Source organism: Postia placenta (assembly GCF_002117355.1).
Source record: "Postia placenta MAD-698-R-SB12 unplaced genomic scaffold POSPLAscaffold_8, whole genome shotgun sequence".
Taxonomy (NCBI): Eukaryota; Fungi; Basidiomycota; class Agaricomycetes; order Polyporales; family Adustoporiaceae; genus Rhodonia; species Rhodonia placenta.
The window spans coordinates 716,115-734,813 of record NW_020169839.1 but is presented as its reverse complement, the minus strand read 5'-3'; the positions used below and the strand labels follow the sequence as shown (position 1 = coordinate 734,813).

At 53.7% G+C, this 18,699-nt stretch overlaps 7 protein-coding genes across 7 annotated transcripts; 4 read left to right on the top strand and 3 right to left on the bottom strand.

The window, feature by feature from the left end:
• Positions 1-655: 655 nt before the first annotated feature.
• POSPLADRAFT_1034126 (hypothetical protein) lies at positions 656-3,072 on the bottom strand (the record flags this gene model as incomplete). Its single annotated transcript, XM_024476996.1, has 2 exons — positions 656-748; positions 814-3,072. The coding sequence occupies 2 exons, from the start codon at positions 3,070-3,072 to the stop codon at positions 656-658; spliced, it is 2,352 nt and encodes a 783-aa protein (XP_024338296.1).
• Positions 3,073-3,925: 853 nt separating this feature from the next.
• Positions 3,926-4,679, bottom strand: POSPLADRAFT_1040090 (hypothetical protein; the record flags this gene model as incomplete). The annotated part of the gene is made up of 4 exons (XM_024477669.1): positions 3,926-4,202; positions 4,270-4,310; positions 4,364-4,409; positions 4,525-4,679. Coding segments are annotated over 4 exons (363 nt in total), but the record flags the coding sequence as incomplete, so codon positions are not given.
• A 24-nt stretch (positions 4,680-4,703) lies between these two features.
• POSPLADRAFT_1046845 (hypothetical protein) lies at positions 4,704-7,501 on the top strand (the record flags this gene model as incomplete). The annotated part of the gene is made up of 8 exons (XM_024479133.1): positions 4,704-4,794; positions 5,003-5,170; positions 5,192-5,380; positions 5,429-5,484; positions 5,537-5,946; positions 6,004-6,255; positions 6,308-6,920; positions 6,971-7,501. The coding sequence occupies 8 exons, from the start codon at positions 4,704-4,706 to the stop codon at positions 7,499-7,501; spliced, it is 2,310 nt and encodes a 769-aa protein (XP_024338294.1).
• A 700-nt stretch (positions 7,502-8,201) lies between these two features.
• POSPLADRAFT_1074559 (hypothetical protein) lies at positions 8,202-9,394 on the top strand (the record flags this gene model as incomplete). Its single annotated transcript, XM_024482722.1, has 3 exons — positions 8,202-8,884; positions 8,942-9,027; positions 9,086-9,394. The coding sequence occupies exons 1-3, from the start codon at positions 8,248-8,250 to the stop codon at positions 9,392-9,394; spliced, it is 1,032 nt and encodes a 343-aa protein (XP_024338293.1). The 5' UTR covers positions 8,202-8,247.
• A 1,219-nt stretch (positions 9,395-10,613) lies between these two features.
• On the top strand, positions 10,614-11,367 carry POSPLADRAFT_1144079 (hypothetical protein; the record flags this gene model as incomplete). The annotated part of the gene is made up of 2 exons (XM_024485653.1): positions 10,614-10,711; positions 11,271-11,367. The coding sequence occupies 2 exons, from the start codon at positions 10,614-10,616 to the stop codon at positions 11,365-11,367; spliced, it is 195 nt and encodes a 64-aa protein (XP_024338292.1).
• Positions 11,368-12,724: 1,357 nt separating this feature from the next.
• On the top strand, positions 12,725-15,928 carry POSPLADRAFT_1046843 (hypothetical protein; the record flags this gene model as incomplete). The annotated part of the gene is made up of 15 exons (XM_024479132.1): positions 12,725-12,925; positions 13,332-13,386; positions 13,425-13,457; positions 13,597-13,645; positions 13,702-13,736; positions 13,799-14,085; positions 14,142-14,279; positions 14,488-14,489; positions 14,591-14,622; positions 14,818-14,892; positions 14,945-14,976; positions 15,026-15,207; positions 15,274-15,427; positions 15,499-15,714; positions 15,776-15,928. The coding sequence occupies 15 exons, from the start codon at positions 12,725-12,727 to the stop codon at positions 15,926-15,928; spliced, it is 1,644 nt and encodes a 547-aa protein (XP_024338291.1).
• A 1,360-nt stretch (positions 15,929-17,288) lies between these two features.
• POSPLADRAFT_1102059 (hypothetical protein) lies at positions 17,289-17,576 on the bottom strand (the record flags this gene model as incomplete). The annotated part of the gene is made up of 1 exon (XM_024483225.1): positions 17,289-17,576. A coding segment is annotated over one exon (288 nt), but the record flags the coding sequence as incomplete, so codon positions are not given.
• Between the last annotated feature and the right edge of the window lie 1,123 nt (positions 17,577-18,699).

Here is an 18,699-nt window from a genome sequence, read left to right as displayed (position 1 = left end):
AAGCGCCGTTGCCGCGTGCGTTCTGTGGCGGGCGCGCTCCGCTTTGCCCTCTGCTCTCAGCTCAATGCAATTCTTCAGAGGATTCTTTGACTGTGGTTAGCCGAGTAGGCTGCTATATAAAGCAAAGTTTAACGGAATCACAGTAGATCATGTCGTCTTGCGGACGCGTCAACCAGACTGCGCTGCACAGATATAAGCAAGTAAGTTATATCTGTGGTAGACGAGATCTATGATTCCATTCCGATGTGCACCCAGATAGCAAGACATCCTAGCTTAAGGGGAGATCTAATTCATACCACGGCGTCGACATTGCATGCGCTAGTCCACGACAATGACAGACTGGTGGCCGGGTACGAGAGGTCCTGAATTCACGAGTGCCTGAGATTATTGTACAATTTAGGGATTCCATACAATAGCTTGTAAAGTACATGTTGAAGTAGGGTCAGAGCGATCCTGTGATCCTCTATGATCTTCGGTGTAGCTGAAGGGACTAAGGAGTGTACAATGTGCTACAGCGTCAACACGGTGTGTTGGAGTGACAACAGGCGATAACAAAAACGACGCACAACATGAACGAACGGGCCGGGGGAGTGAAAATCCAACACAACAAACCAAGAGTTGACGTGCCCCGGCCGTGGATTACAGCATCAATCAATCAAATGACATAGACGTCTTCCTTCTCCAAGCTGTACTCCTTGTCGAGCTTCCGGAAGTACTCGATCCGCGCGGCACGGGCGCGGGTGCGTTCCTTGCACGCAGAATCAGCTCTCAGTACTCAGTACGCGCGCGGAGGCACATCCGAGACTGGCCTACCTCCTCTTCCTCCGTGTCCAGCTCGGCCTCGTCGCGTGCCCGCTTCTTGCCCTTGTCCTGCGCAGCACGGCTCGTCGAGCGCGATGCGCCTGCGCCCGTTGCCTTCCCGCGTCCGCGACCTCGACCTCGCCCTCTGCCTGTTCCTCTGCCGCCACCACGACTAGTACCGCGACCACGACTAGTACTGCGCCCCCTCGCAGTACCGCCACGCGTAGCCTTCTTTGTCGTGGGCTCGCTCTCCCCTCCACTTTCGCTTTCGCTTTCACTTTCACTTTCACTTTCCCTGCCGCTCTCACTTCCGCTTTCACGCGCGGCCTGCACCTGCGCCCGACCCCTGCCGCGACCGCGATCCTGGCCTCTGGCAGGTGCTGCAGTACTTCGGGTAGGCCGTTTGACAGGCCGCTTTGGCAGCATGCTTAGCGCCGCCTCCATCGGATCCTCGTCGCTCTCCTCCGCCGGGCGCTTCCTCTTCTGCCTCTGCACAGGCTTGACCTCGACTGCTCGTTGCCGACCTGTCTCCTCCCCTGCAGGTGGTAAGGCACTCGCACGCCTTGCACTACTCTCGCGTCTTGCACTGCTCGCATGCCTTGCATTCGCCGCACGTGAGGGCGACGACCATTCTTCTGCACCCAGGCCCCGGCTGCGTGAACGGGTCCGAGGGACGCCCGTTACAGCGAAAGGCTCGGCCAGCTCCGAGCTCCAGCTAGAGGAAGACGACGGCAGCAGCGCGCGCTTGCGTGCGCTACGCGGCTTGTGTGGCGTGCCGAGGGGATCCCTCTGTGGCGAGGATAAGGTCGAGGACGCCGGCTGCAGTAGATTCGGCACAGTTATCGTCGGCGGCGCGTTCTCCTTGTCCTCATCGGCCTCCACATTCTCGTCGGCGTAGTCGTCCTCGGCAAACGCCCAGTCTGCGACCTCCGTCGACGGCCCAGCACGCGGTTGCATCCGCGGACTGCTGATGTCGAGATACAGGTCGTCAATGTTGTGCTCATCCTCTGATGCAGGCGTTGGCAGTTGCGCGGGACTGTGAGTAGAGGGCACAGGTGAGGGAGACGGCAGCGCGATCGTGAGAGTGCCAAGTGGACGGCGGGGCACAACCGGCTCCTTGCCCTTGCCCTTGCCCTGGGGAGGCGCACTCGGTTGACGCTTCGCTTTCAGCTTCCTCTCCGCAGCAAGGATACCGAAGGGGTCATCTTCCTCTGAAAGCCTGTCTTGTTGAGCGGAGACCGCAATTGCAGGCTTATATGCGGCATTGTTCTCCTTGTCCTCTTCTTCCTCGTCTACTTCAGCCCCCTCTTCCGTATACATATCGAACCCGGGGTCATAATCTGGTTCTAGTTCCGGCAGCAGCGAAGGTTCAGACTCTGCAGGAGGTGAAGACGGCGGGAGAGGCGATGGCTCGCGCGCGGCCGCAGGCGTGGAGGCCTGCGCCTCACGCGTCTCTCGCATGCGGCTTGGAAGCCTGTGCAGCGGCAAGTGTGGCCGGCGCCCATGCAAGGGCAATGGCGTGGACTGTGCAAGGAGCAATGAAGATCGCGCCCTCGCAGTAGACCTCTTCGGTGTGGGGCTCGCCAAGACCTCGTCCGTGTTGGCGGGCCGAAGTAGCGTGCGTACGCGCTTGCGGTGTGGTGAGCGCGGGACGACCTTCGGGGTGCGAGGCTCGCTCGGCGCGTGTGGCACCGAGTCAGAAAGCACCTTGAAAAGACCCGACGGCCGGCGGATCTTGATGGGTGAAGGGCTCACGGGCGCGTCCAGCTCTAAACCTTGTTCAGTTTCGGGAATATGTCGAACATGACGCGGTTTGGGACTTGGTAGCATGCGCAAGGGCGAACTCTGGGGTGCGGTGGGCGGGGCATGTCTGACGACGGGCCTTGGCGGCCCTAGCGAGCTGCGGATAGCTCCAGAGCGAGGATTCTCCTTTGCCCGTGTGAGCGATGGTGGCATCCGCCCCCCGACGTGGCTGTCGTCGGACGCTATGGCGACAAGCTTCGGAGTAAGCTTAAGTGTTTGTGGCGAGGGTCGTGAAGGACTGCCACGGATGCGCTCCGCGGGTGTAGGCGAGGGCGGTAGCGAGACCTCATTCTCAGAGTCCAAAGGCGATCCCCCGGCACGGATTTTCAGAGTTTCCACGGCTTTACGCGCAGCGGCGGTGAGCAAGCTCCCCTTCGCAGGCGGCGCATGGGAGAGAGACTTGACTGATTGCGGAGTGTTTCTGGCTGGTGTTTTGTCTCGCAGAGCCAGTCGCCTGCGAGACCGCATGGCTTACAAGTGTGAATCTCGTCGATGTATGTCCTAAAAGTCGTGGGTTTGTCTTCGATCTGCTGTAGCCTGAGATCAACCACGTACAGAAATGAGGATTGAGACTTACTCCCTATTGGCCAACCAATCCAAGTAAACTTACTGGTTGTGTGTAATCAAGAACGGCCCTGACGGCACGGGAGCGAATGGTGGATCGAAGACAAGAGCACTTTGAGCCGATTCCCGAACTCGACTTGCGGAATGCGCGCAATGTCACGTGAGTCACGCCATTACATTATACCGGTCACACCTTCTGTCACACCACTGACCTTCAGGTGCCAAGAGATAATAAGTATTTGCTCTTGAGGCTAGGAACGAGTGGAGATGGCGGGAGATCAGCTAGTTATAGCTCAGGATACACAAAGACCTACAGTAGATGTTCGTTTATCCTCTGCGTTGTCTCAGTTAGCGTCCTGCTCTGTCGTCTGGAGAAGTTTATATCGCCGCTGAGAGACAAAGTATGGAGCAGAAAAGAGTACTGGGCGAACGAGACAGGGATTCGCCCCCATATATGCGCAAAAATCAAGCTTAGTGACCTGACGGAAATGACATCATAACATGATATCACCGCGATCGGCAAGCAGTGTCTGGCCATATTGGGCAATGGTATTACCAAAGATGGCAGTTTAGAGGTCGAAGCTTTCGGCGGTAGCAGCGCACAACAACTGTTATTGCTTCGATACTGTTTGTACGGATTTACAAAAAAATGAGAACCTTATCCCCGGGACCGCACACTGGATCTTGCAAAGCGCATACACTTGAAGGATAAGTAGCTGCTGTACCCGACCCGTGGTGAATCTCCATCAGCATAAACGAGAGCCGCACTCCAGAAATGTATTAGCAGTGAGGTGATATACTCAGAGGATTGACTATGATACATGAACAGCGATAATGCCGGGCTAAAAGACCCATCCTCTCTCGGGGCTCGCATGTAAGGACCACAAGTCCCCCAACCCATGGCCCACCTGCACTACTCTTGATCTTGTCGAGTGACAGACGGATCCGTAAACGAGTGGTTACACCGTGTGCACACGTAAAACAGTATCATGCGCGTCTCCTTCCGCTTCGACTGGTCTTGGAAATATACGGCACTGTGGCCGCAAGCACCGTGAGTATTGCTCTCTCGGGAGGAAGGAAATGAGACTGATGTGCACGTACTCCTCATTTCCGCATTTTGGACACGGCATATCGGCATGCGCCTATTGGGGACGGGACTCAGTAGATCCAGGTGGCAGGGACAGAGCAGGCTTACCAGCGTCGGGTCATTCATCAAGTCTGTCACTACACCCATCTGCTCCCTGGAAGTCCAGTCAGTACCAGATGCTCAGAGAATTCGCCATGGAAGTAGCAGAGAAATCAGGGTCCAGTCTGGGATGCTGCTCCGGCCTGCGTTGCGTCTGACAAGATACTCACTTGGTCACGGTCAGCAAATCGTTCCTGTATACACACTTGTTCTCGCCAATCTCGTCGTAAGGGCAGATACGGCAGGCGTAGACCATTATACGGCGCTGCTGGTCCGCTTTCGGGTATAGGAGGTTGTTACATTCCGAGCAGAAATGCAGGGAGGACTGCGGTTGAGAGCAGCGGTCACAATGTCGTGGAGAGGTATACAGAAGCACAAGAGCAGACCCAGGTCAGCTATCTCTTCGGTTAATAAAGCAGACAGCAAGAACCGACCATTTTGTAAGTGGCGGTACAGAGTTAAGACGCAAGCAACAGTAAACGAGCCTGAGCGCCTGCATAGGGGCCTGAGTCACGTGGATTAAGGATTTCTTCCCTTAGCGCCGGAGATCCTCCTAGAAAGTGAAATCCTTTCGAGCACATTTCTGTTCATTTTGGCCCTTCACAAGGCTGGTGCTCCCGGCTTCTAGCTCGCAATAGCGTTCTACAGTTATAATTCTCACATCACCACTCGCTATCAAAATGCTCTCAGACGACTCCGAGGGGGAGGACATCCATGAACTGACCATCAACGCGCACTTCGCCAAGGCGTACGAGTACAGGAAGGAGCGCGAGGAGCTTGCGAAACGTGAGCTCAATTCGTCTCTCACGGTCGTTGGTGTGTGACATGACTAGGCAGTCAAGGAGAAGTACGGCTCGGACATCGACGAGGACGAGGCGGATGAAGAGGACTCGGAGGAGGCAGAGTCCGAAGACGAAGATGGCGAGGAGCTCACGCCGGCGGTCGACGCCGCAATATTACGGACGCTCGCGCGTATTAGACGCAAAGATCCGTCTATTTACGAGCAGGGCAAGAACGTATTTGATGGTACGTGGTTTACTGCATGTACACACATTGTTGTCGACATTTTCTCAGAGGAACGTGAGAAGCTGGGCGACGCGGCTCCTGCAAAGCGCATAAAGAAGGACAAGGTACGCTCTTACGGCCTGAGCCTCTCATATGCCTCCGCTCATTGATGTCCAGTCGAAACCGATTACTATGCGCCAACACGCTCTGGCATCTGCACTGAACCCGGACTCGCGGACACCGTCTCCAGAACCGCTCACACATGCTGATGAACAGGTCGCTCTGCGCCAGGAAACGATTGCTGCCTTTCACACTGCTGTGGACAAGGAGGTCGACGATGACTTTCTCATACCGCGAGAAAAGACTAAGGATGAGATCGAGCGCGAGGAGGAGGAGTACCGTGCATTCTTGGAGCGGGAAGTTGGCGATGACCTGAAGGAAGTTGTCACCCTGGACGTGCCAGGGGACGCAGAGATGAAGGTCGAAGAGGCTGCAGAGGAGCAGCAGAAGAAGAAAAGGAAGAAAAGGAAGGGCGAGGGGCAGCTGAAGAAGAGCGAGGCAGAAGGGGATCAAGAGTTTCTCATGAAGTGCGTCAGATCGCGCATACTTGCTGTCACAGCACACTAAATAGGCTCTCCAATCAGTTACATCCTCAATCGAGGATGGATTGACCACTCTGCTCGCCGTCTACCAACGTACAAAGAGATCACCTCAAAGTCTAAAAAAGGGAAGGGGAAAGCAAAGGAGGAATTTTCCGATGCTCAGTCTGATGACGAGAGTGGAAGTGGGTCAGAAGGAGAGGGGGGCGCTGATCAGATGGGAGAGCTTAACGAGGATGAGTTCGACGAAGTAGCTGATCGCTTCGAGAGCTCGTATAACTTCAGATTCGAGGAACCGTGCGTCTGCATCGTGCTTTACTCCCAAATCCGTGCTGACCGCTTTATACAGGGATGCAGCTACGATTGCACGCCATCCGCGAAATTTACCATCACTGGTTCGACGGCAGGACTCATCGCGCAAGGAGGCACGCGAGAAGCGCAAGACCCGCAAGGAGGAGGAGCTGCTCAAAAAGAAGGAGGAGGTGAAGCGGCTGAAGGCGCTCAAGATGAAGGACATCCGCGCCAAGCTGGAGATGATCGGCAAGGAAGGAGGGAAGAGCCTCGAGGAGAGCAAAGCGTTGCGGGAGCTTGACCTCGATGGCGACTGGGATCCCGAGAAGCACGATCAGCAGATGGCCGAGCTGTACGAACGCGAGGCGGATGCAGATGCGATAGACGAGGAGAAGCCACAGTGGGACGATGACATCGACGTTGCAGATATTGTACCTCTGGAAGACGAAGACGAAGACGAGGGTAAGACGAAGAAGAGCAAGAAGAAGAAGAAGAAGAAACATGATGAGAGCGGGATGGACGAGGGCGGCGTAGACATCGACGAGATGGATGCAGAGGTGCAAAAGTCGTATATCGGTGACGACGAGGAGTGGGATGGATCGGAGGAAATGAGGAAGCGCAAGCTGGAAGAGTATATGGATGAGCTCTACGGCCTTGAGTTCAACGACATGGTACGTTCTCGAGATGAGATTTATTGGACGTGGTCTCACCCTGTGTCCAGGTCGGCGACATGCCCACACGCTTCAAGTACGCCAAGGTCCCATCGCAGACGTACGGCCTGACACCTGCCGAGATTCTCATGGCAACGGACGCGGAGCTCAACTCATACGTCGGTATCAAAAAGTACGCACCGTACCGCAAGGATGGAAAGGGCAAGCAATGGGACAATACGCGCACTGAACGGCTCAAGGAGCTCAAGGACTCGTTACGGGATCGCGGCGTCATGCCCAACAATGCAGGCTCAGATGCACGAGCCGAGAAGGTCAAGAAGCGGAAGGGACGGAAGGAGCGTCTACGGGAGCGAGCCGCTACCACTGCGACGAATGGTGAGACGGGTGAGGGTGATGCTGTGCCGGACGAAGGCGCAGACGCGATGCACGAGAAGTCGGGTAAGAAGGCGAAGAAGGCGAAAGATGGCCACCGTGACGCTGAGGAAGAGGAAGACGGAGCAGTGGGCGGCGAAAACGGGGAGTCAGTGAAGAAGAGACGCAGACGGCATAAAAGGTCAGGGCACCACGAAGACGAGTCGTAGTGGCGTTGTTGTGATTGTGTATGAATTCCGCTTCGTCTTGACTTCCTTGAGAATACTGCACGGTTTAGCTATTTCCTCCCTGCACCTCAAGACATTTGACGTTCAATCGGATTCATGGTGATACAAACACTAAGCGTTTGTTTGGCACAGCCTGGTATATATCTTCAGCGCGAGCCTCCAATTCCACATATAGGAAGGCTATCTTGCAGAGATTCCGCACTCCCTGTAGAGTGCTTACCCAATTCTAGCACCGCATCTCGGTTGCTTGTCGCCCATCATCACCCTACCTATCAGCGAGACGACCTGATTGACAATGTCGGCAATTGCCTGCAGGCGTTGGGCAGTGATGCCTAAGCTGCAATAGGTGCTATGACTCGCATCATAAGAGCAGTTTCATGGCATCGAACTGACAGCCACAGCGTCACAGGTGAGCGCGCATTGACAACGGTATTCCTGGTAAAGCAACAAGAAGAGCATTTTGGTGTAAAGTTCGACAACGCTTGACAAATCCTCCACAGCCTAATCAGTACGGAGTAATTATGCGATGCATCGCATACACCTGATCTGATCTCGTGTGCGCGATATCGTCTCGCGAGCGCTGTGTTCGACGTCGCGCGCGCACATTGAAACGCGAATCTGTGAAGTAATAACCGATGATGCAGATATAAGGCGGCCATCAATGAGCATCACATACATTGCATACCCCCCACGTAAAGCTCCCATATACCCGCCAACCTCGACGCAAGATGTCGCACATAACCCCATACCTACTAGAAAAACCAAGTAATTCTTCACGCCAGTCCGTTTCGACAAGATCTGGGGCATCTACTTGGGAAACCACCGACCCATCTGACGTCCCTCCGCCTGCATACGAGGAACACTACTCCCCTCCGTCAAATGCGAGTGCTGCATTCAAGGATGCGCCCCATACCGCAGCCGGCTCGTCATACATGCTAGACAAACCAGCAGGCCCGCCCATGCATATCTCGCCCTACGCGCCCCCACCTGACGCGCCGTCCTCGTCGAAGAATGCAGCCCCCAGCATGCACACGGTCCGGTCCTCCAGCTCCACTGACAGCGGCGCGGTTGAGCTGCTCAATCCGCCACCCGCGTCCTTCGCGCGTACGCCGCCACCGACGCTCAGCTACGCCCCCTTCCCGCCGACCGCACTGCTCTCGTACAGCAGCGACCTTGTGGAAGGGTTTCCAGGGCTGGCGCCACCGAGCATCCTGGTGCCCCATCCGTTCGCGGCGCACGACGTGAACGAGGGCGACTGGCTGCGATTTCTCGGGGACATGCAGGCGGCGGCGCACCTCGCGCCCGGGAGCAAGTTTGTGGCGACCATAGCGCCAGCAGCGATGCGGATACCCCTTCCACTCACTGGTACGTCCGGCAATCTCGTTTGCGGCACGGCAGACACTTGAGCTCAGCGGCGCGCAGCCATGCTCGTTTCGAAAGGGATTGATGTACACTTGAAGAACAGGAAGAAGGGGCCCGTCGGCGACGTGATCGACCAGTGGAATCACGTAAGTGCGGTCTCCCGCCGCGGGTGCACGCGTAAAGCTGACCTTCGCGTCCCTGCAGTGCTTCTTCCACCCTCGACGCATGCATGTCGTGCTCGCGCAGGGCAAGATAAGTTACTCCGGACCCGAGGCGCCGCCGCCCGACATGGTGCGGGGTTCCTCCCGCACCGCGCACGCGTTGGCCGAGGACGATGCTTATGAAGACGATAACTACAGCGACCGCGCGTCGGTCATATTTGACGAGGCGATGCAGAAGCCCAAGAGCTGGGGTGCAGCATACAAACACCAGAAGCAGCGCCGGCGGGACTGGAGCCGGTCGACGGGGGAGAAGTGGCGGATCGTTGTCGCGTTCAGAGATTTTGTGCTCTAGCTGAGGTCAACAGTCGGTTGTATTGCACGCCGCATCATCGTGCTGAATTTCGGATGCTCTGATGGTCTGCTTATTGTATGGCGTGTGATGGTTTACTTATTGTATGCTCTTCGTTCGTAATCTGGCAGGCCGCGGCTGTTGTTGTAACGTGAGAACGAATCCTCGTTGCCTGCACTAGTAGGCACCATCAATAAATCTGGATGATATGCTGGGAAGCAGCAACTTCGATGGTGAGTGCAGATGCTATCAAGGTCTTCCGTACTTCTGCATGACGATCTAAGGAAGAAGGCCTGTGGAAATTGGCAATGGTGAAAGTATGGTCGGAATGTTCCCTTACCGCTACTTCTGTTTGTCTGCGAGAGCGGAGTCCTTTGCTAACAGTAGGCACGAGCGAGAATATCAGCCAGTGTGAAGATGGACGAGGATTGAGACATTAGGCGTATATGCTGCGGAACGGAGAATGAGTAGGAGATGCCCGGTAGCCCATGGTGCAACAAAGTGAGATTTGAAAATCATACCTGAATTACAAAGTCTTGGCAGATATATGTAAACGAAAATCCCACCTAGGGATACGACAGCTGAGAAGTATGGAGCCGTCTGACTGTATATGATAAAAGCTCAGCCACGGTTATAGAACCCTGGGAGTTGTATTGGTTTTGTCGATCCTAGCGAAATTGCAATGCGGGCTCGGCGTTGTCTCGGACAACCTTCGGGTAATTGAACTATCGCAAATGCTAACGCTCTACTAGAGTATTCGTGCATGTGAGAGCAAGGTCATTGGTCTTTCCTATAGGCCATGCCGCTCGGGCTCGTGCGCGGGCACCCGAGTCGGTCGGTGTTCACGTCGGACACAACGTGCCTGTCCGATTTCCGCGACATATCAGTCAGGCGAGGTAATTGAGCTCAACTCAGGACCAACATACGGACATGGTGCACGTCTCAAATACGTAATGCCACTGATGAGAAAAGAAAGATGAGCAGAAGGGATGTTATACAGCAAAAGAGTACAAATGCGGCACTCGCCTTCTCGACAATAACTTTTAAGTAGACAGCTGTTTAGACAGAACCTCACCCATTCCCGGGAGTTGGCATTACGGCTGCAAGATAATCAAGCCGGATTCCCCATGAGAGACTCCTACATTTCACGCGAGCTTGCCATGGAGAAAATGCAAGCGCAGTGTACTGTGGCTTACGGGGTTTTGCAAAGCGTGAGTAGATAATGTCATCCGGGATCGCAAATCGGTCAAATCAGATAAGCTTCCTGCCCGGGCCAAACCGCCCTGATGCCCGCCCCGACACTCGTTTTGGTCCGCCCCGGTCAGTGATCCGGTCCCTAGCTGCCGGAGATCCTGTCCCGCCTGCCGCACAATCCTGTCATGAGTAAAGTGCACTCCTGTCCACACATTTAAGAACAGCTCACCCCCTTCATCAAACATTACGCCTGTTGGACTATTCAAATCCTCCAAATAACCCCTACATATTGAAAATACTACATGTAGTACTTCGCATCCCATACCACACGTCTGATCTCGCTCGGTGTCCTCTCGGGCGAACACCAGTGAGGCCAATGCGCGTGAGAACCGGCGACCGTCGCCGATTAGTCAGGTCTAAGAACCATTTATAGAAGTCTAAGTGGGGCGCCCGCCGTAGCTACCCTTGATATCAAATGTGCAGCCTCACCCGCGGTTTGACATTTGATTGGGTGGACATTGAGAAATAGAATAAATGTATTATTGCTTCGAGTGTACGCTTGCAGACCCTTCAGGGGTGCTTGTATTACATAATCACCACTTCGAGCGCATTTTGAGCGCGCGTTTTCCCTGAGGCTGACTAGGTAAGGAAACACGATAGAACTTGCTGAATGCATTTTTCATAGGCTCTGTAGAGGCCCCAAAGTCAGTGGTCGGATGTTCAAAACAATCCTTGGCGAGGGAGGGCTATTTCTAATTGTGTGGACCGGTGTGCAACCTTGATTTGACAGATGCGGTAGGTGAAATGACCGGATTGCGTAATCGGATGACATTATCTATTTTCGCTTTTGCAAAGTCGATCAATTTTGCAAAACACCGTGATCTCGTCTTCCACCGCAAAGACTGTACTTCTGACATTTGTATGACATTATAGATACACATTAAAGTCTACCTATGAAGCCGATTGAAGAAAAATGTATTTGTTGTGGAATGGGAGCCTCAAGACACTTTGTATAGCCTGCTGCAAATTCTTGATAAGACAGATCTACAGTGATTCTAAGTCGTTTTCCCCAATCGGATATCCGATATAGTATGTTCCAGCCATTATTTTCTCAATCCTCCAACCCGATATACTGTCAGCAAACTGGATCGCGGCGTGTGGTGGGTTTGCAAAACGAACGTGACGTTTTCTGCCACCATGCGTGATGTGTTAATCTCCGCTCTCATTTTGATCTGCAGATGACACGACGACAGGCCTGGTCGCGGCTTTTGCCATGACGGAGTCTCAACTTGCCGCCGTGACCCGTGAGTGACAAAGTTTGCAGAACCACCGCAATTTGGAGGCTTCCACCGGCATCTCTCATACAACCTGCATTTCATTACGAATTGCCTTGAAACTTGGTATACACAATGCTAAGACCATTAGGAATAATGCCTGAGTGATAGAACGGTAGCGCTTCTACTCGTTCGAGCGTATTAGTGCAGGCATCAAAATGTTTGCAAAACCCCGTAAGCCACAGTAAAGGGGATTCCTTGCTCGCCATGGCATTAGCCGAGGTCAACGACTTTCGGAGTCTGCCGCCACTACCACTTACCAGCGCCACCGTCTATTCTCCTTGATAGGTTAGACCACCGACCGATTTTATAGGCTATATACTACCTGCTGTTCGGTGGCCAGTGAGCGACTGATTTATTTAACAGATCCACAGACGCGCAGATAATCCCAGCTAATCTGAAGCCCGAGAGGTTGTTCGTCTGACTTCATATTGCGGGTGCGGTATGTCCTGCTCAGGGTCTGTTCCTGGTATGACAGGGGCTCCAGACTGGTACGTTCTCTGCTATATACGCCAGCGTGAGACCATTCTCTACGCTCCACGCTCAAGAGCTACTAGACCGGCAGAAAGACCATTCCACTCTTGCTTTGCTGTCACCGTCAACGCCGTTTGCATCTTCACCACACGGAAGGGACGTGGGAGGATAAGCTGTATTCTGGAGCGATCGCATGCCAACTCGGCAATGTATCGGGTACGCTCTTTCCAGCTAATCCGCAGGGATCGAGCGCCCGTGCGTGCTATAAGCTAGCCACCATGATACACGCGCTCGGACTCCTATATCATCCACCCCCGAGCCTCGGACTCCTATGTCGTCCACCCCCGAGCCTTGGAGAGACATGTCGATGTTCCACTCAACGGCCCCGCCACTCATTCCACCGCCTGACGACGTGACTGTTCCACAGTTCCTGCTTGACAATAATAGGAGGCACCCCACACGGCCAGACAGGCCGCCAGAGGTCCCGTACTTGGTCGACGGGGAGACTGGCAGGGAGGTTCACCATGATGAGGTCAGTATTTTCCCCGTCTTAATCTCTGGATTATCCCGTTATGCAATTTATGAGAGCACGAAGTCTCGGTGCGGGTTCAATTGCTCGTAACCGGCATGCCCATAAATAAGTCATGATTTATCTGCCGTTCCGTCCGACCAAGTATCCAGTGCGTTAATGCAAGTATCTGCGTGCAAAACAGCAGCGAGACGTGGATACTATACTCGGACAGTCCTCCTTACCTATGCGGAAATACGATGTCCTCGCTCAACGAGTCCTCAGTATATCTCTAACAATTCGTGCGATCTCACATGTGTACCACGTATCGCCCCTATCTCGTTGATTAGCGTGACGACTTTCCCCGCATGCCTTTGAAGTGCTCTACACTCTCCTGGTTTCATTGTATTAACAATCGATTCTTATTCAGATAGTGACGCAGACAGATCACTTTGCACGCGCACTGAGACATGTTTGGGGAATTGGTTAGTAAATCATTGAATCCCCATTTGCAGTTGCTAAGGACAAAACATTTTCCCAGGAAAGGGAGATGTCGGTGCGTACTGCGTTTTACCCAACGGTTCTGTAAATAACGGTTGACTGCGCTTGTAGTCGCGCTGTACACGCCAAACCACATTAGTCAGTCTCTGCGCACGATATCCGTGTGCAACCACTATGCTCACGTTCTCTCGCAGACTACCCCATAGCTGTCTGGGCAGCCCACAGGCTTGGCGCCATAATAGCGTGAGGACCTTTCCTCTGGACTCTTAACCACGCCATGACTCACAGAACGCGCGCAGAATGATGAGCCCTACACTTACTACGCCAGAACTAGGTCAGCCTCATTCTGACTCGGCCCCGAAATACTCTGCTGACCTGTTGACATGGTTGGAATAGTCTACCAGCTCCAAACCGCGCGGCCGTCGCTGCTCATTGCGCACGCCGGGAATCTCGCTAATGCGCTCGACGCCACATCAGCCACCGGCCTCGCGCACACGCACGTCCTCGTGCTCGACGCGCACAAGCTCACGGAACCTTTCCCGCTATCGTATACATCCGTGGATGCTGCAATCGGGCATGGCGCCGCGTGCCCCCATGTCCCCGAGTTGCAATTCGCCTCGGGCGAAGCGAAGCGTACGATTGCGGTGTTGTGCTTCTCTTCGGGCACGACGGGGAAGCCGAAGGTAAGCCGTGTCGCTCGGCCGTATTTTTTGGCGCTCTCATTGACGAATTATTGCAGGCGGTCGCGGTATCGCACTACAACGTAATATGTAACCTCGTGCAGATAGCCACATCGAGTGGCCTGGCAGACTCCCGAACACCGCTGCTTGAGCGGCGATGGCGGCCAGGGGATCGAGGACTAGCCGGTACGAACCGAGTATGTTTCATAGGGTGATTTGTTTACTGACATGTTGCACAGTGTTGCCGCTGTATCGTACGTATTTCTGCCGACGACATATTGCGAAAAACATACTTATTATTTGGGCAGACATCTACGGTTTTGTGGTCAATGTAGGCTACCACAATCATGTGCCATGATTATAACTAACGGCAAGAATAACAGTTGCATTACTGTTTATATGCAGGGGTACGTCTTTGCAGTAATCTGCAGTAATCGGTACCAGGACTCACATTCTTAAGATGAGCGTTGTGATCGTACCAAAGTTCAATCATGTGACTATGCTCAAGCACATCGAACAATATCGGATCACGCATCTATTGTGAGCCATACTTTTTCTTCAGACGTAATGACTGGCTGACCCTCGATGACAGTTTCGTTCCTCCACAGGTGGTGCTCTTCTGCAAGGTAATGCTTCACCATTATTCCTCAATTAGGCTCATCAGAGCCTTGGTACATTAGCATCCGTCTACGCGTACATTTGACCTGTCGAGCATACGTTTCTGCATGGTAGCAGCGGCCCCGCTGACTGCAGAGCTGACGGCCCAGATGCTCGGGATTCTGCCAGACATACATCTCGGCCAGGCATATGGTGCGCCGAGCTGTGCCCGGGCTCGTGTGTATGCTTATTGTTTGACAACTAGGTTTGACGGAGACATGTGCCGGGGTCACTATGGTGTGTTCCACTTCTTGCTCGCTCGGCAAACCTGCGTATTCAAAGATAGCAACTACCACAGTTCCCTATTGACAAGAAGGTCGGAACGCTGGGAAGTGCCGGGCGGCTGCTTTCTGGCACCACTGCAAGGGTGGTGAAGTCTGACGGCAGACTGGCTGGTGTGGGAGAGCCGGGAGAACTGTGGGTGAAGGGCGAACAAGTAGCAATGGGCTATTACCGCGATGAGAGAGCGTAAGCGCGCATCACCTAATGGCGGTGTTCTTCCGAGTCTGACATCTTGCTGGAATGTGGGTGCAGGACAAGAGAGAGCTTCATTGACGGGTACGCTGTGGATTCATTCCTGAGGATCACTACGTCTAATCGTGTGGCCCTCAATCACAGATGGTTCCGCACCGGAGATGAGGTAGTCATCCATGCCAACGGCGATATATTCATTACGGATCGCATCAAGGTTCGTACTGTGTTGTTGCGATGAGTGCATTGCAGCCGCAGTTCCAGATATGGCCTAACATCTGATGTTAGGAGCTCATCAAGGTGAAGGGACACCAGGTCGCGCCGGCGGAGCTCGAAGGGCACCTCCTTGGGCATCCCCATGTCGCCGATGCCGGGGTGGTCGGGCTTCCGGACGAGTTCGCGGGGGAGTTGCCGCTCGCTTTTGTCGCGCTGCAGCCAGACATTGCAGCCGCTGTGCGGCGGGATCCGTCTGCCGCGGCGAATATACGCACTAGCATCGCCCAAGTACGTGGATTCTGTCATTCATAGGTTACTGTGTGCGAGTGTTGACGATGCGACGTGGCAGCACGTATCGGAGGCGAAGGCGCCGTACAAGTGGCTCGCGGGAGGGATAGAGTTTGTGGAAGCGATTCCGAAGAATGCGAGCGGGAAGATCCTGCGACGCGTTCTCAGAGAACGCGCGCGAACGCTCCCACGATCTCTTCCAGCTCGGCTCTAGATGAGAAGCTGAGTTGTCTATGTTTGGCTTACAATCTCACCGATAGTTGCTTGTGGTCTCTGTGATTCGCATGAGATGGGCGCATCAACCGCAGGCCTTGTAGTTGAGGCAAGACAATGGAGTATCAACTAGCGTGGTGTGGGTAGCCTCATACTGTTCATCATTTCACCTAGCCGAGAATGCCCGCTTGCAAGTTTGGTAGCACAAGCATGAGAATTACGTCACAGCTTTGACTACTGTCATCTCAGCTCCGCTTTGTATGGCATAGAGGCGGAACGCTCCGAAGGCTGTTGTATGCCGCTACATTCGCTATTCGCTTCAACGACGGGGACAGAGGCCTACCTCATCGGGAAAGGTACACTGAGCGTAAAAGGCCTGTGGATACCAGGCTCAAGATATACAACTTCCCGAAAAGCTGGGATCATGCAGGTGAACATGATAGCGAAAGACTGAAGCCGGCGGCTAGCTCCCGTGTGGCTGTTATGGCTGCGGAATCTTAAATCAGATCATAAATGGTGAACTCACTGCATGCAGCATGCGAGGATGGATGTTTTTGTCCAAAGAAATTGATGATTGTATGCAGGGGCTGTGACAAAAGCGGTACAAGCCCGTGATGTGGGTCCAACTTCGATAACGTTTCTTCTATGAAACATTTTGATATCACTGTGTGCAATGATCAATCCGAGTCTCTTGCAGTAAAATAGGCGCGTCTGCGTGAAGTAATCGTTCTCTCCGGCCGGTACCACCACCCACATTGGTTGTTATGCCGCCCTCGACCATGCCATTCACCATTCTTATGATGAAAGACGACGATGTCGCGCGAAAGAACAGCGTCTACAAGGCTATGTCGCAACTTGTATTGGCCCGGCCGACTTGTCCGATATGGCCTCCTCTGCGACATGCCAGAGTCTTGAGATGGAAAAGCTCATATACATATCCCGACTGGTATGATGTGCGTGAAACATCCCTCGCTTTTCATCGTAAATGGGAAGCCAGAGTGCTTCCTCAACTTCATCAAAATAATGCACGTGACCATGCCGAAACATCAAGTTACAAATGGGTATAAAACAGCTAGCAGTCGCTGGCAAGAACATGAGCAATACAGGCATTGATACTGGCGTACAGTCACTCCGTGTCATAAAAAAAGGCCAAGTGTCTCGTTGAAGATGTTTGTATTCTGTAGATCGTCGCCATATGAGTCCGACGGACACGAAACTCTTGATGCAGGGTTCAACATGTTTGGTCACCCGATCGCATGGTTGGATCACTGATTACGGTGGGCACAATGATGAGCATATAGGTATCAAATCGAGAAGACAGGTGACGCCTACCAGTCTCACACGGACATCCCCCTGCATGACTGGCGCAGATGCCTCTGCAACGAGTCCATCCTCGCAAACTTGTGATCACAACGAGGGCATATGCGCGAAATGCTGCCCAAGTGGACCGTCGCGATGTGCTTGCCGTAGCCCTCGTAGAGCATCTCCTTGCCGCACGGAACTCCATATGCTGACCATTGGCAGAGACCTCGGCTTCGATCGTCCCATAAATTGATGACATCATCGAAATGATATTCTTTGAGGTGCCGGCTGAGACCGGAAGGGGTGCAATCTTGTAGTGGGTACCCGCAGGGGCCCCAAAGACATTGTTGAATCGCCTCTGTCGTATCTAGCATCGCGGCCGTCATTCCAACAGGTTGTAGGACACGAGGCTGCCAATGTCCGTTTTGTGGGACATGGTATTCGTGACCTTGATACGGGAAGATTGGGGGCGGCGGCACAGTGTTCTGTCCGTATATGGTCGTATCCGGATAGTTCCTACTGGGTTTCAGATATCAGCTCGCAACTATTACTGCCATACTCAGCGATGAACTGACGTTGCAAATCCGAATGATGTTTGGGACGAATTATAGACTTCCCGTGTAACAACCTGGTGGGTGTGCTCATCCCATGTCTGAGGCGAAGCTGGGAGGATATTCTGGCTAACAAGGGTTGAGTCGGGCACATGTTAGATGATTGAAATGGGCTTACTGGGCGAACATCTTCGGACTGGCGGAATGCTAGCGGTTGACCAGCGTGACGGTGAAAGCATCTCACAAGTCGACCCTCTATATACCGGCATCAATTGTGGACAACCACGGCTGATCGTTTCTCCAAGAGGCCCTGACAGTTATCGGCGAGCGTAAAGGAGACAACTAAGGGAATCCCTGACATTGTCCATCTGCTTCGAACGAACGCGGGAATGAGCCAGGAATATGGAACTGAGATCCTCGATCCGTGGCGGTCGCAAAATCACAATACTCACCGAGGATGAGTATTTGAAATCCACACTGCTTATAAGGCTAAGTGAGAGAAACAGAGGCTGGTCGAAGGAAATCCAGGATATGGCAGGTTGTACAGTTGAATGGGTATTTTTCACAGTGAAGTAGCAGGAAGCACAGGTTAATGACGCCTGCGGGCACAACCCTCTCTAGAATCGAACTCGCAGGGACCACACAAGCTGTGAGCTCTCTAGCGTTTGTCCTCCCGACTTAGCAATTCCAAACCGTCTAAATTGACAGATCAGCGGAAATTTCGGATGAGCTACAGGCCCGTACTTACGGGGTCCCAAGCACCTAGGGCAGGTCCTGGAGGTATCTAGTAGACCCCCATCGGGGCGGTGGGAAATGGGTCTAACGAACACCATCCCCAGGGGGAGATCAGGGCCTATATCCCGATATGGATATAGGCATGTGCCTGATCGCACCCTCGAGGCGGGTTAGACGCCCGCCC